At 32.2% G+C, this 15100-nt stretch overlaps 1 protein-coding gene across 2 annotated transcripts; it reads left to right on the top strand.

The window, feature by feature from the left end:
- The first annotated feature begins 4008 nt into the window (after positions 1-4008).
- Positions 4009-14118, top strand: LOC139510733 (uncharacterized). Of its 2 annotated transcripts, XM_071297260.1 has the most exons (8): positions 4030-4226; positions 6499-6622; positions 8240-8313; positions 9054-9140; positions 10068-10136; positions 11210-11339; positions 12780-12930; positions 13434-14118. In XM_071297260.1, the coding sequence occupies exons 1-8, from the start codon at positions 4196-4198 to the stop codon at positions 13827-13829; spliced, it is 1062 nt and encodes a 353-aa protein (XP_071153361.1). In that variant the 5' UTR covers positions 4030-4195; the 3' UTR covers positions 13830-14118. The 2 variants fall into 2 exon arrangements, with proteins under 2 accessions (XP_071153364.1, XP_071153361.1); XM_071297263.1 differs by lacking the exon at positions 10068-10136 and having other exon boundaries at positions 4009-4226.
- The last annotated feature ends 982 nt before the right edge of the window (positions 14119-15100 follow it).

The following is a 15100-nucleotide window of genomic DNA, read 5'->3' on the forward strand; positions in this document are numbered from 1 at the left end:
ATTAATTCTGAAATTTTGTGTTTTTCAAACACTTGATCTATTATATTGGTTTGAAATAAAATATTAACTATTAACTATACAAGATAAATACAAATTCCGTTAAAGTTATAGTGGTAATAAATGATAAATATTGTTTTCAATTGAAGCCTACTATCCCGAACGTTTAGTTTGCAAAGGCTCATGCATGTAATTTATTACAATCAAAAACCACTTATTACCTCGGAAACAGTTACAATTCAAAAATCCAATCAAAATGATCAACAAAACAGATTTCCTCTAGAAGTATCTTCTGAATTTGTTTATTTGTTTAATTGTATTGTTGTCCTGTCATGTAATGTTGTCATTTTTATAATTAACATTACCATTTAAAGCGGGAGGTTTGGTATGCCACAAAACCAGGTTCAACCCACTTTTTTTTCTTAAAATGCCCTGTACCAAGTCGGGAAAATGGCCATTGTTATATTATAGTTCGTTTCTCTGTGTGTTACATTTTAATGTTGTGTTTCTGTTGTGTCGTAGTTCTCTTATATTTGATACGTTTCCCGCAGTTTAAGTTTGTAACCCGGGTTTGTTTTTTCTCTATCGATTTATGAATTTCGAACAGTGGTATACTACTGTTGCCTTTATTTAGGGTTCATCTGTCAAGGAATTTTGACATAATTCTGATCCTTGAAAGGAGCAAAGCTCCGTACATGTAAGGTTTTGTTTTGAACAAACACATGCCTTTTTACATGTAGATTTTTTTCTTACATGATCACAAAAGATCCTGCAAGAATTCTGCTGACACATGCCCTTCAAAATACACGTGGTGTAATGATTGTTTTAATTTTCACCAACCGTATTCTAAAGGTACCCCTAGGTTTAGCAATGTGTCATGCAGTCCAAATTGCCGCTTCACAGGGAAGTAATCTGACTAAACCTACATCTTTACTGGTGGCAAGCTTGACGCGCATTTTATTCATATCATGATGGAATGATTTAAAGACATTCTTCAGATCAAACATCTATGAAACTAACTTTCTTTCAGGCTTCATTTTTGTCAGTACTTCAGAAGCTCTGTACCTAACACAAGTGTGCGTGTCAATCAAAGTCTTGTAGACTATGTTCTTGCCTACTCAAAACAGAGACGAAGTTGTGTCGCATCCGGTAGGAGTATGTACATCTGGCAGCAGTTTAAAAATTGTTGGGGAAGAGCAAGCACATAGTTGGTGAATGGGTAAAAATATTTGCCAAAATTACCAAAAAAACTGGGGGTGATCTCAGGTGCTCCGGAAGGGTAAGCAGATCCTGCTCCACATGCGGCACCCGTCGTGTTGCTTATGTGATAACAAATCCGGTAAATGGTCTAATTCGGTAGGTCACATTCATGAAAGGGAAGGGGATTGTAGTTACGACGTAAGGAACATATCCGATATCATTTGTGAAACGGTTATTCCATAACGGTCAACCAACTCGTGATGGCGTCCGTAAAATTTACGAAGGGATGATTTCAACTTCACCATTTGGAACTCTTGGTGTAATAGCTTCCTTGTGAGCAGCAACCCTCTATCAAGAAAATCATGATAGGAAATGCAAGCACGGGAATATCGTATCAATTGGGAGATATATACCCCGTATGCAGGTGCTGCTGTAATGTTGCTACTTAGAAATGGAAAGTTCACAATTGGAAAGCTGAAATCATCTCTTTTGTCGTAAAGTTTCGTTTTCAACCGACCCTCATTGTTAATTTCTAGATGTAAGTCAAGATATGAGGCCGACTTAACTGTATCTGTAGTATCCTTTATCTCTAGCTCGATTGGAGTGATGCGTTCCACATTGTCACCAAATTTTGAATTATTTAGTGAAAGAACATCATCTATATAGCGAAAAGTAGAGTTAAAGGGTATTGCTAACTTCTTATCTTTGTTCTTAAGAAGTTCCTGCATGAAGTCAGCCTCATAATAATAAGGAAACAAGTCGGCAAGTAAAGGGGCACAGTTTGTTCCCATTGGAATGCCGACAGTCTGTTGAAAAACACGTCCCCCGAACGTAACAAATATGTTGTCAATCAAGAAATCAAGCATCTTGATAATATCGGTTTCAGAGAATTATTTGTTCGAATCAGAGTGATCCTTTACAAAGTAGGGTTTATCCCTCCCCAAGACAAGATACTTGTATCTACGTTGGCCATTCTTTTTTACGAAGCAAAGCAATACCAACTCTTTCAATTTGTCTTTTAGTTTGGAATGTGGAATACTAGTGTACAGAGTAGAAAAGTCAAATGTTTTAATACTGTTACAAGATGAAAGAGAGTTAGATTGTATGTACTCTAAAAGATCTTTGAAATTTTTAAGTATCCACATCTGATTCACGCCCCCTCTAGAATATGCAGTTTCACAATAACTCTGAAGCCCGTCTTTGATTGCTGATAAAATAGAAGGTTAATAATTTAGAAAGAGGTTTCGTGGAGCACTTGGAAGACCTTCATGTCAAAGTATAAGGCATTAATTATAAAACGAGTATTGGTCCTTGTTGAGTGCTAAACAAGTTACGACAGTCATTAACATTATGTCTGAAATAACTTTGTCACTTTCGGAATTTACAAACGTTCCGGCTGAGTAAAAATCACCATAATGTGGACTCATAGGTGATTTGCCATAGTTTTGAAGAAAACAATTACTAAAGAAATTTGGGAGAGCCTGCTGGTATCAGATAGAAAATTCTTCCAGTCAGGAATCCTTCTCACTTCAATAATCTGATACACTTTGGCGGAAGCTGTAGTCTTTGTGTGGCATTTTCTTTTCAGCAGACGACTTTTTTTCATGCCGTAGCGGTCAAAAACGTCTGCTTTCTGTGTGCGATAGAGAAAAGCATTGGGTCATATTTTTATAATAGTCAGCTGCGAGGTCACCGAATGTTTTACTTTTCTTATCATCAATACATTTGAACCAATGTCATACCTTCTCTCAGACTGTTGTAATAAAATCAACGGTACTAATTTTATTGCACCAGATGCGCATTTCGGCAAAACATGTCTCGTCAGTGATGCTCGTGGCCAAAATATTGTGTAAGTTGTGAGTGATTGGCCAAAGGAAGGTAGGGAAAGTGCATAAGATACTTTACTTCGAATTGCTTGACCAAATCAGGAATTTTAATAAACGACCCATACTCTTCAGCAAATTGCTGGCAGATTCCATCATTACGTCTTTCAACTGAACTAAAGAAGCAACGTTTACTCTTAACAGTATAGGAAGTGACCGATTCAGTACTTCTTCTCTGGCAAACGATACACTTTTCAAAATTAAAACACATGGTTGGCATTTTGGAACTACAAGGACCTTATCGTAAAAGACTTTCTAATGCAAACATTTTCCAGATAATTACAGGTCCAAATTCAGATTTGGTTCGTAATTTTCGAAATATATAAAATATCCCATATCAAATAAACATACGGAAATATAAATCTTTACAGAAAAATACAGAACGGAATGTCCCTAATCATATGGCAAAATCAACTGATAAAGCACACCAAACGAATGGACAGCAACTGTTTATTCCTGACTTTGTACAGACATTTTCAAATGTAGAAAATGGTGGATTTAATCTGGTTTTATAGCGTTAAACCTCTCACTTGTATGACAGTCACATCAAATTCTATTATATTTACAACGATCAGGTGTAAGTGTTGAACCTGTTTCTTAAAATTACACACGAAATATTGAAATTACTTAGTATGTGACTTCATTACATTAACATGTGCTTTAGATGTGTTTTATTTGGCTTTGATCTCCTTTATTGAGATAATGGTATTTTAAAATTATTCAAACATTGTAACAGGCGTTACATCTTTATGTATCAACTCTTGTTTTTATCATCACATTTTGATTATATCGAAAGTTTTATTGCTACATATTTGGGTGTTCGGCTAAAATATGTATAAAAATGTCCTTGATAAACGACAATGTTATATAAGCATCCTTTTGTGTAATGAGGTGAGAAATGTACTCTTGATTAAAGATTTAATCAGGTGTTTTCCATTACATTTTTTTCACAGTATATCACTGTGCGTAAAATGTCGTTAAACTTTGATCAACTTCCCTATTATGATCAATAGATTCAAAACGGAAAAATTATAATATTTGAAACCCATCGAACTTGACACTTTGTTACAGTCTCGTTACGAAAGTGTCTCTTCCGCTTTCATATTTTGGACAAAATGGAGTTAATTGAAAGTTGGATTTATTTTTGTAAGTATGATGGTCTGCTATTTTAAACTCTGTATTTGGTGTGTACATCTTGCTACATAGATTTTGTTGACATTAGGCACTTTTGGAGAATCACAACAATTTATCAATTCTAATTAAGCCTTTCTTTTGTTTGTTTGTCACACTAGCTTTTGGCATATATCAAGGCCGTGGTTCGTTAAATTTAGAAAGGATGAAACCAGAAACTAATACTAATAAATGTCCGAAATTATAAGCAATACCAAATTGAGAGTAGATATTATTTTAAAGAGTTAACGGAAACGTGCATATTTAATATTTATCTCTATAGAACTATGCCTATTGCGAACGGCAGAACACAACCAAAATAGGGAAATCATATGCCATTCACAAGCTTTTAACATATTCAATCTAAACTTGATTTAACATTGAACAATGAAGATTTCTTAGCTTAACAAACTCTCGAACAAACTAAACAAATTTTTACCTAGCTGTTTTGACCTATGTAGTGTAGAAATTCACATAGGAATGTCCTTCATATTATATACATACTATGCATTGTTTAATTGTAAAGTTATGTTATGTGTAAAATAAATCTTCTCCCAAACTAAAATTAGATGGAGATGCACGCTATCGGCCTTTACAAACTTATGTCATTTTAATGGTTTCAAATCCGTTTTGATGACTTGAAATTAAGCTGTTCAGAATTTTGCTACTGTAAAACTATACTTCCATTCCACGTTAGCCCTTTGAAAAAAATCGATTGCTAAATTCTTTCAATCTGTACCAAGTCAGGGATAGGACAATTGATATTCATTCGTTTGATGTATTTGAGCTTTTGATTTTGCCATTAGATAGGGACTTTCCATTTTAATTTTCCTCGGAGTCCGGTATTTTTTTATTTCACTATAACTATTTACCTATAAACAATCTCTTTTGCTAGAATAATATTCATTCAAGAATTGGATTGGAGACGGTTTGAAGGTCTCTGATGATTTTCAAGTTGAAAAAAAATATATGTGACCACATGCAAACACGGAATACTCATAAATTTAGGCCTTTATGCGAAATTTAAATATCGATAAACAACTGTTACTTTATGATTTACAATTGTATTAAAACAAAAATAGAATTGTAAATCATTAACAAAAAGATTAATCTCTTCGAACCTTTTATACGGTAGTGCTATTTTAAATCTTTACGGATAATATATGCATCACACATTGCCATGTTCCATTTGTCGGTGTTGCAATCCCGTTATAACATACAACCGAATACGATTCATAACAGGACTTTGCAGGTCATGCAAAAGAACGGAGGCCACTGTATGATGGATCAGGAACTTAACCCTTACGGGTCTTCCAAACCCCACAAAACATTTAGTGATTTTCTGGTGGTTTTAGTGGTGGATATGGCAATATTTTGTTTACATATGTGTTATCTTATTGCCTATGGAATTTATCATTTGTCGATACAAACTGCTTGTAATTTCATAACAGTTATAAATAGAGATTAATAACTATTAATTTGGTTATTAACGTGTAAGTATTATATAAGATTCATCTGCCGAAATTCGCCATATCACCAATTTTGTCTTATTCCGTGTCGAGTTACTTCAATTAAGATAAATTACTATAATAAAGTATAACGTTATCATGCTTATGTTAAGTTGCTTTTTACTTCTTTAGTGTCAATCACTATATGAAGAAATGAAGATGTATGAATAATGGCAACAGTAGTATGTATATCAGTGTTCAAAATTCATAAATCGATTGAAAATAAACAAATCTGGGCTACAAACCAAAACCGAGAGAAACACACCAACGGAGACAGTTATTCTCCATAGAACAAATGACGCAGTTGTTAAAGCATCTATATTTGTTACCATGTGGTCTTTAACAATAGCCAAACCCATACCACATATCAAGGTTTAAAAGGCCCCTGAAATGACAAACTTACAACTATTCAAATGAGAAAACTACTCGCCTTTTTTATTCACAAAACAATAAACAAACTATAAAGGTCTTTTATATCAATGATTTTCAAGAGATAACTTTCATGTTACTGATACTGTCATAGTAAGCGAGTGTGTTTAAGATTTCAACAGCCGCTCCACATATTTCCCGCATTATCTTCAGAGTTTCGTCTTTACAGTCGTTTCATTAAAAGAAACTAGTTTAATTAAAGTATATTTTGCTCTTTTTTGGGAGCAGCTTGTCCAACTTGACAAACACTCACTTAATGTCAGTTTCTTCTTCCATATAAAGTTTTTATATAAGTTCTCATATTATAACAGATCTGTTTGCTGTGATGACAACTCATTCTGAAGGGTCTGCATCAGTTGTTTCGACGCCTGCATGTTTGTTAATGCAAAGAGCCACGTGTGGTTTAACGATTCCTAATGATAGCTGTGTATTCAGGTATATCATTTTTTACTAGAAAACATTATATGACTGTACCAGAATTACTAGTATACACATAAAATTGTTAACCTGAATTTCAAGTCAAATGAACTACATGTATATATAATTATATATATATATAATAGTAACTGAAAGTTACAATAAACGCCAATTTTTCTTACAAGATATCAACATAAAAAAAAATATTTTGAAAACATCTACTTAAAGTTAGTTCAAGATGAAACAAAAAGTAAAATCACAAAAATACTGAACTGCGAAGAAAATTCAAATGGAAAGTCCCTAATCAAATGACAAAATTAAATAGATAAAACACATCAAACGAATAAATAACAACTGTCATATTCCTGACTTGATACATGCATTTTCTAATGTATAAAAATTGTTCATTGGACCTGGTTTTATAGCTAGCCAAACCTCTCACTTGTATGACAGTCGCATCAAATTTCATTATATTGACAACGATGCGTGAACAAAACAAACAGACACAAAAATAGGGGCACAGCAGTCAACATCTTATTATAATCTTAATCACAAAAAGAAACAAGAATATTAGTAACAAAGAAGCACATAATGGGATATAGACCAATCATGTTGGCAAAAAGTTAAGACCAATACACAAATTTACTATAGTACAATTACACAATGACGGGATGTTTTAGCACAGGGTCTCGTCATATATGTATCATAGAAACATAAAAATGCATATAGACAAAGCACATAGCAAAATGAACGACAAGCCTACAAACAGGTTTGACAATAGCACAATATCGGGATGTATAAGTACAGAGCCACGCTATATGTATCGAAGAAACACTAAAAATCATATAGACAACGCACATTAGCAAAAATGAAAGAAAAGAATACGACAGGATAGATGTACAAGTACAACAAGTATCTTAATCACAATAACAACAAACAAATATTAAACAAAGAATCACAAAAAGGCATATATCAAATTTAACAACCTCATTTATTGCTTTCTTTTTTTTGGGGGGGGGGGGGGGGATTTTATTTATGTATGTTAAATCAACCCATAAACTATTGAAAGATTTTTAAAAGTGGGACCGAAGGGTTAGATTAACATTGACTCTGACGTAGAATCGCATGTTTGACGCCAGAGTGTAAACGCCACACAGGTAGATATTTTATCCAAAGAGATTCATGGAATTCACACGTTAAAAAAGAACGATTTAAACGTGAATTTCACATAATTAGTACCAAAATTTGGACTGCCGGCGGAAAGCATATCCAAACATTTTGTGTAAACTAGTAGATGTAAACTATTTAATTTTCTTCTTTTGTTGCTTTGTATATAGTTGCCTCCATGGTTATGAAACACTTCATCCGTATTTTTCTATGTGGGTGTAAGGAAGCAATAAAATAACCAACCACTGTTCTTATATGAATGTTATGCTGCTTCCAACACTAGCTGAGAACAATATTGTTCACCCTTGTGGTAAATTTTGCATATTATAGTATCATTCAAATACCTCACATATTTGTCCTTTTCATCTATACTTGGTTTTAAATATTCAAATCTTGTAGCCCTGATGTTTTACCATGTTGTGATGAATTTTTGTTAATGAAATGATGTATGAAATTTATTTTTATCAGGATAGATGATTTTGTCGTTACAATGGCTCTGTATGGTTCCAAGAGTGATTGTAGACTTGACCTCATTCCTAATCGTAAGTTAGTAAGCACAAGAAAAAAGTGGAAGAGAAAGTGTAGAGTGTTTGATTTTCAATATTGTTCTCATTCCAACTGTCTAAGTTCTAGCGCTACTGATAAGTGTAATGTAGACGATACAGAAACGAATGTCTTGTGTACCAAATTATAAGCTTTGCTATTTTTTTTAGTTTAAAAAAAAACTGGGTCTATACTACTGCTGTACGGCGTTTCGTATCAAATGCCTAGTAGTCAGCACTTCTGTGTTGACATGACATATCTTTAATTTGTCCATTGTCTGAAAGTTTACTGTGTATACCATGTTCAATTAGTTGAATTATTTGAAACACCATGGTTAGTTTACCCACATGGATAGATAGTAAAACCGTAGTCGCATTCGGCACAACTTTTTGTAATTCTGTTTTTTGTCAATGCCCTACAATTTCGTAGATAATTTGTCTCTCCAACTGCTATGATTCGAGGTCAACGATAAATCTTTTATAGACTAATCTTTTCTGAGTGTCTCCTGAATTAACTGGGTTTTAGTTTACAAGAAAGACATAGTACAACGTTTGACCAGTTAAGAATCAAAGTTATATAACACATTAAAGTTGAAAAGAAAGAAAATAAGGGCAAAAAAAGCGAAAGCAAACTAAGCACACAAAAAGCACATGAATAGGAATATACACTACAGTTAAGAGAAAATGGTAAGTGTCAATCATATTTTTGTGTTATTCTTAAATGTTCAATTTCGTTTTAGTAACCTACCTAAAAGAACTAAGTGCAGTATCTAAGTATATTGGCATCTCTGGGGACTACTTTCCAGACAACTCATGCATGTCAAAAGGTAAAGTGTAGGATTTTTTTTCTTGCATGTCTATGTTCAATTGTAAGCAAAACTATTTGTAACGTTTAATTTCAATAACATTAAACATTTCAAGGCAAACATTCTATGTTTTATGGGTTAAAATTGTGCACGTTATCAAATATGCCATACGATTTTTAAGTGCATGATTTCATGGCATATTTTTCAGTTGCATTATAATTGAAATTACAGTATTACTTTTGGGGATTTGTGGGAATGAATGTTTGCTACTGCATGGCCAATAACTAAATTTTCGACCATCAATTTAGCAATTGATGACCGCAACTTTTCGAATACACTATTCTCATATAATTATGTTTTTATATATATTTTTTTGTTTTGTTATTTTTTCCTCAACTACGTTTACCGTTCATATCTTTTGGCTAATACAGAAAGAGGAGCGACAGTCAAACTCATAAATCGAAACTAAAGTAAAAACTCCATTGCTAAAAAATTAAAAGGCAAACAGACAAATAATAATAAACATGACACAACATTGATATATTGATCAAAGTTATATTGATAACCTTACTAGTCACATGCATCCAAAATTAATACGTAGAGGTCAATTTACGCATAGTGACCTGTCAGTATCAAATGTGTAAGGAGTTGTCAGTTGAAATGTCAGATAAAATGCGAAAAGGACCGCCATCTGGTGGGCCAACGGTATAGCCTATCTAACTGCTGCTCCATCAACCGTTTTTTGTTGGTTTTATTTTTTAAAAACAAGATATCCGTCTACTGGCAAAAGTTGAGTAATACATGTGATAAAATGTGTCCTCTATAAATGCTTTTGTATGTTTGGTATTTATTTTTGTGGGTAAATGTTCATAAAATGCGGGATGAATTCCGAAATGTTGACCTATTATTTTTTTTCAATATTTATATGTGTTCTTACTTTTGGAGTAGGCTGTGGTGTTAATGAATCAGAATATGGAAACAACTCTAATAAGTTAACATCAACCATACCCTTGACAGGTAAAAGTCTTTGTTACCTTGAATACAGCAACGGTTACCAAATGAGAAGCCTTTGGTTCTCTTTGAATATTTTTAGTTCGCCTTAATCACAAATATGTTGATTATACTTTTATACAATAAAATAATGTTTTTAGAAATGTTGTTACCATAAGAAATGTTAATTACACTTTATAAAGAAACTAATGAAATAGGAAAATAAATGTCAAAGCTTTGTAATGTCTTTCTTTTCAGAATTTCCCCGTATAATATGATAAAACTGTACCATATAATTTGTAACTTTGAATTAACGTGAACACATTGAAATGAGCCTAAACGACCAACATTAGTTTTGTATGGACTCTAAGATTCGTATTTGTTGAGCTTAAGCAATACACTCAGATATTTCACTAAACATTGTTATTATCTCAATTCTAAATAGATGCGTATTCTTATTTGTATGATACCAAAGTATTGTTGTATCTTTAAAATGATGACACTTATAGAAACATTAATAATATATATGCATGTGTAAATTATAACGGATATTTTTTTGTGATAACACGAATTTTGCACTTTTTTGTACTACAATGTGTTACTTGAATACACCTGTGTATACGTTTTAATGATTCAGATATATTATTACACATATCTACAAATAAACTTACAATCAGAAAAACTAAAAAGCATGTTGTTATGATCTTCCTTTCACTTACTTCTGTATATTTATACATACCTTTCTATTCTCTGAACTTGCTTATAGTTACAAAACAGGTTTAAGCTGTATAAAGAAACATTAAATAGCAAACTAGAAAATATATATTGTATTGTGATAGAATGATAACTAGATTAACGACTATTGTAAATTTTAGGGGTTAATGAATTAAAACTGCACACTTATGTGCTTTCATGTCTGTTAATATATTGAGGAATAATTTCCGATTGGCATAACTTTTCTAAAGTGACCTTATGTTCGCAATTCTATTTTATTTTTGTTAAATCCAAAATCAAATATAAAATAACAAGCAGTTAAACTTATTTTTGTATATAAAACATTAACACTATATAGCACTTTAGCACTTAGTTTTAATTGGCAGATGACGAGACTTTTCCTATGACACCAGTTGGCCTCGCAGTTATGTTCATTGGGGGAATTTTAACAGGAGTTATTGTTACATCCATAATCTTTATTGTTTATATCAGATGGATGAAAGACCAGACTTCAAAGTGAGTTTATTCGTAACCTCGTAATACTCTTCAGTAAGCCTTTAATATACTCAGCATGCGTTGCTGCATTCATTTTTAAAATTGTGCTAGCAAAAATCGGGTTTTTACGAAAAATATTGTTGAAACATTACTGTCTATGATTTGTTTTCAAGTAAGGGCTGTGACAGTGTTATAAAATTAGCCTACCATTTTGTCATTGAAAGAATTTTCAGTGTTTTAGATTTATTGTTTAATTGAAGTTCTGGTGGTTCTTGTCAATGGTCACTGACACATGCTAGAGAGAGGCGAAAGATATACCAAAGAGATTTTTAAGCACATAATAAGCCAAAAAAAGGACATAGCATGCATGGTAAAAAACTGAAAAAAAAAATGCGAAAAGACCAACAACAGTACACAAAACACAACATTGAAAAACTAAACGTAACAGCTTTCTAACAGTACTAAAACAAATCCCTTCACTAGTATGGATAGTTAATTCATTGTACAATTGTGACATTAATTTTAATCGGAATTTAAAGTTAAGAGCAGCAAACAAATATTTCACATTGGAAAGGCCTTTGTTGTTTGCATTATTTGATGACAAATGGTTGATAATTTGTGTTAAAAAAAAATCAAAAGTTTTTTGTGACACGGAAATATGCATAATATTTTATATAATCAAAATTTGCCATCGTTTTAATGACTAACTATTAGAACGTGTTTCGATCTTCCCCTTTTAATGGAGGAACTAGAATTGAAACAAACAACGACCAAAGTATAATAAATAATCATGTCAAATTACTATGACTTGCATTGTATTAAAAAACGGTTTCCTGTGTTTGATATTCAGGACTCGCAATATATATTTAGCTGATTTCCTGGAAGTCAACAATAAAGGAAGTTAATATCTCCATTCAGTCTATGTTTGTCATGATTCAAATTTAATGTAATAGTTTGATACGTCTTTCATTTTCGCCTGCCTCCTTGGTCTAGTTGAAGCGTTCTCGTTTCGAGTGTTTGAGGTCGTGGAATCGAATTTCCGCCTAGTGAAACCAAAGATTTCAAAATCTTTATTTGTTGCTCTTCAGCTAAGTACACGCTATTGAAGATATTGAAGAATAGGTAAAAAACGGAAGGGGTACATTTTTTTCCCGTGCATTACAAATCAGACTCGGCGTTATTTTCGTCCTGAATATGTATTTGTTTAGCAAAGGTTCCTTTAGTTTTTCACATGTTTGTCTTTGATCAATTGTTGTCTCATTGGCAATCCAACACAACTCCTTTCACAATCAGGTAGACGAAAGTGTCGTGTTTCTTGGTATTAAAAGCAAGAAAGTTTCGATGTTCTGTAAAATTTCAGTTTATCTATTAGAGTCTAGATTGTTTTTGTTTTATTTACTGTAGTTAAACTATTCAAACATTATGTGTAACTATTTTAATTTAATTTAATTTTTTATTTAGACAGGAAAATACGTACTTAGATTTAGACCTGAGCGTTGACAATGAAGAGAAACAGCCAGAGCGTACGCAAAGAGGATCTGTAGCCTTTGTTAGAGAGATAGCGTCTGTTTACTATAGTCAACCTGTAAACGTTGGAGAAGAATCACCAAAAGTAAGTGTGTAGCTAATTAATATGGAACAAACAAAATGATTAGAAAATCATTCAAAGGTGAAAGTAGAGACATTGAACGTCGAATAGAGGAGAAATGATGATGTTTTGTCTTCAGAATGTGTTTCTCCCAAACAAATATGTCGTAATACACAATAATGATTGGAAATATTTTTTGAATATTTCATCTTTTAAACTTTGTTTTTAGAAATGGTTTTTAAGAAATAATTTTTAAATATATATTCGTACATTTTTATCGGAAGCAAATGTATATAACCAAGAATAACCGAACGACCTTTAAAACAAATATGTAAAGGGTTTGTGAATTGATAAGATATCTATTAGTAGTTTATTTGAATTTTTTAAGACTTTTTTCATGAATTTTACATTGAACTTAAAGCAATTTTATTAGAAGTTTTCCGTAAGGAGGAAAACCTTTCTTATTTATTAGAGTTTTTACGGATTTATAATACTTCACTGTTAAACAAAAATGTATTTATTTACAGGAGCGTTCTTCGGCGTCGGTAAGAAGTCGAATATTTTCATGGTCCTCATCAAAATCGAGAAAATCTTTTACAGACAGAAAATCAAGTCTGAATAAAGTACCACATAACAGTAAATTAGCAGTAAAACAAATGTTCGCCTATGAACAACCAGTTCCCGAAGAAGGCAACGATTATGTGGACCTAGATTCTCCAACTACACCAACGCAAAAGTTTGATTATGAAAACGAGAAGACAGAAAACAAAAGTAATCCAATTACATTCATTGATGCAGATGAGGATCAAACAAAAACCCCATTGAATGTGCTAGACAATCAGACTGAAAACGCTGTTTACAACTATGCAACAACAGACGAATTGGATATCAAATCTGAAAATCATTACAGTGAAATGAAATAGAGAATAAACGACCAAATTTAACGATGATTTTAAGTTACAGACAGTTTTTCAAAGCCAGTTTAAATGAAATTTCAGAACTTTCTGATTTTATTTTTGATATCAGTTAGGAAAAAAGTTTGAAAATCTTTAGTCAATACAAAATGTGAAATTATATAATCATATATTTTCTCTCAATCTATTTATGACTTTCGAACAGTGGTATTGTACTGTTGCCTTTATTTATGTCTACAAGTATTTGCCTATATCCGTCCTTAAGATCTAGACTTAAATAAAAAGCCAAGGAAAGAAATGGCATTGTTTTATTTTGCCATCTGACAAAACCCACACCAAAGATACCAGACTTATAAGCTAATATGACAGATGCTTGTTTCGTTTACATAATTTATCAGAGGAGTTCAATATAAAACAAATACAAAGATATGAGCGTCACTGATGAGTCTTATGTAGACGAAACGCGCGTCTGGCGTACTAAATTATAATCCTGGTACCTTTGATAACTAATTATAGACAAGATAAACATCTAAAAAAAATATTTAAATACCGATATTATCATTATTAGAAAACAGTGTATACGGAAAACCAAGGTTAAAAGAGATATATAAAAAATTGATACATGTATGGCCAATTTACAAAGACAAACAAATATCTCTATTTTAATTCCTTCCTTATTTAAAAAAAAAAAACTATGAGAGTAATTCAAAGCAATATAATAGTCAAAGGTCAATTTTCATTTGCATTAACCTGGTTCGTGAAATGTTTCCTCAACAAACATTCAAGGCTGTTTTAGAAATAAATAGGGTCACAACCGCGAATTATCTGTATGCTAACTTCCTTAATATATGTTTAAATGTGTATTTTTGTAAGTTGATGTAGTCGTATAACCATATCTTTCAAACTATAAATGAACAATTATTAAGTTATAATTTTTATATATAAACAAATCTATGACAAAACACAAAATTTAAGTTTTAAACATTACAGCCAAAGCATTGTTACACACCAGTTGTAAAATGGTTAATATTCCGGTTTGCCTCTGTCTTCCAGTCCGTAACACATTCATTTCTGTCCCCTTTCCAATAAATACAAATCAAAGCTTCTTGGAATACGACAGTAAGATTCATCTCGTTATGCCAGATATACTGTCTATTACCAGATGAAAATTGTTACAAAATTAACCCAACTCATCTCGTACGGTAGTCAGTGATACCAAAAAATAAGATGATTGAAAACCACAAAAAGAGATCTACGAAAACAAATGTGCGAAAACTATT

Source organism: Mytilus edulis, chromosome 1 (genome assembly GCF_963676685.1).
Source record: "Mytilus edulis chromosome 1, xbMytEdul2.2, whole genome shotgun sequence".
Taxonomy (NCBI): domain Eukaryota; kingdom Metazoa; phylum Mollusca; class Bivalvia; order Mytilida; family Mytilidae; genus Mytilus; species Mytilus edulis.

Coding starts and splice junctions, on each gene's coding strand:
- LOC139510733 (XM_071297260.1), top strand. CDS start 4,196: ATGGAGTTAATTGAAAGTTGGATTTATTTTT. Junction 10,137..11,209: donor ATCAACCATACCCTTGACAG/GTAAAAGTCTTT, acceptor TTTAATTGGCAG/ATGACGAGACTTTTCCTATG. Junction 11,340..12,779: donor ATGAAAGACCAGACTTCAAA/GTGAGTTTATTC, acceptor TTTTTTATTTAG/ACAGGAAAATACGTACTTAG.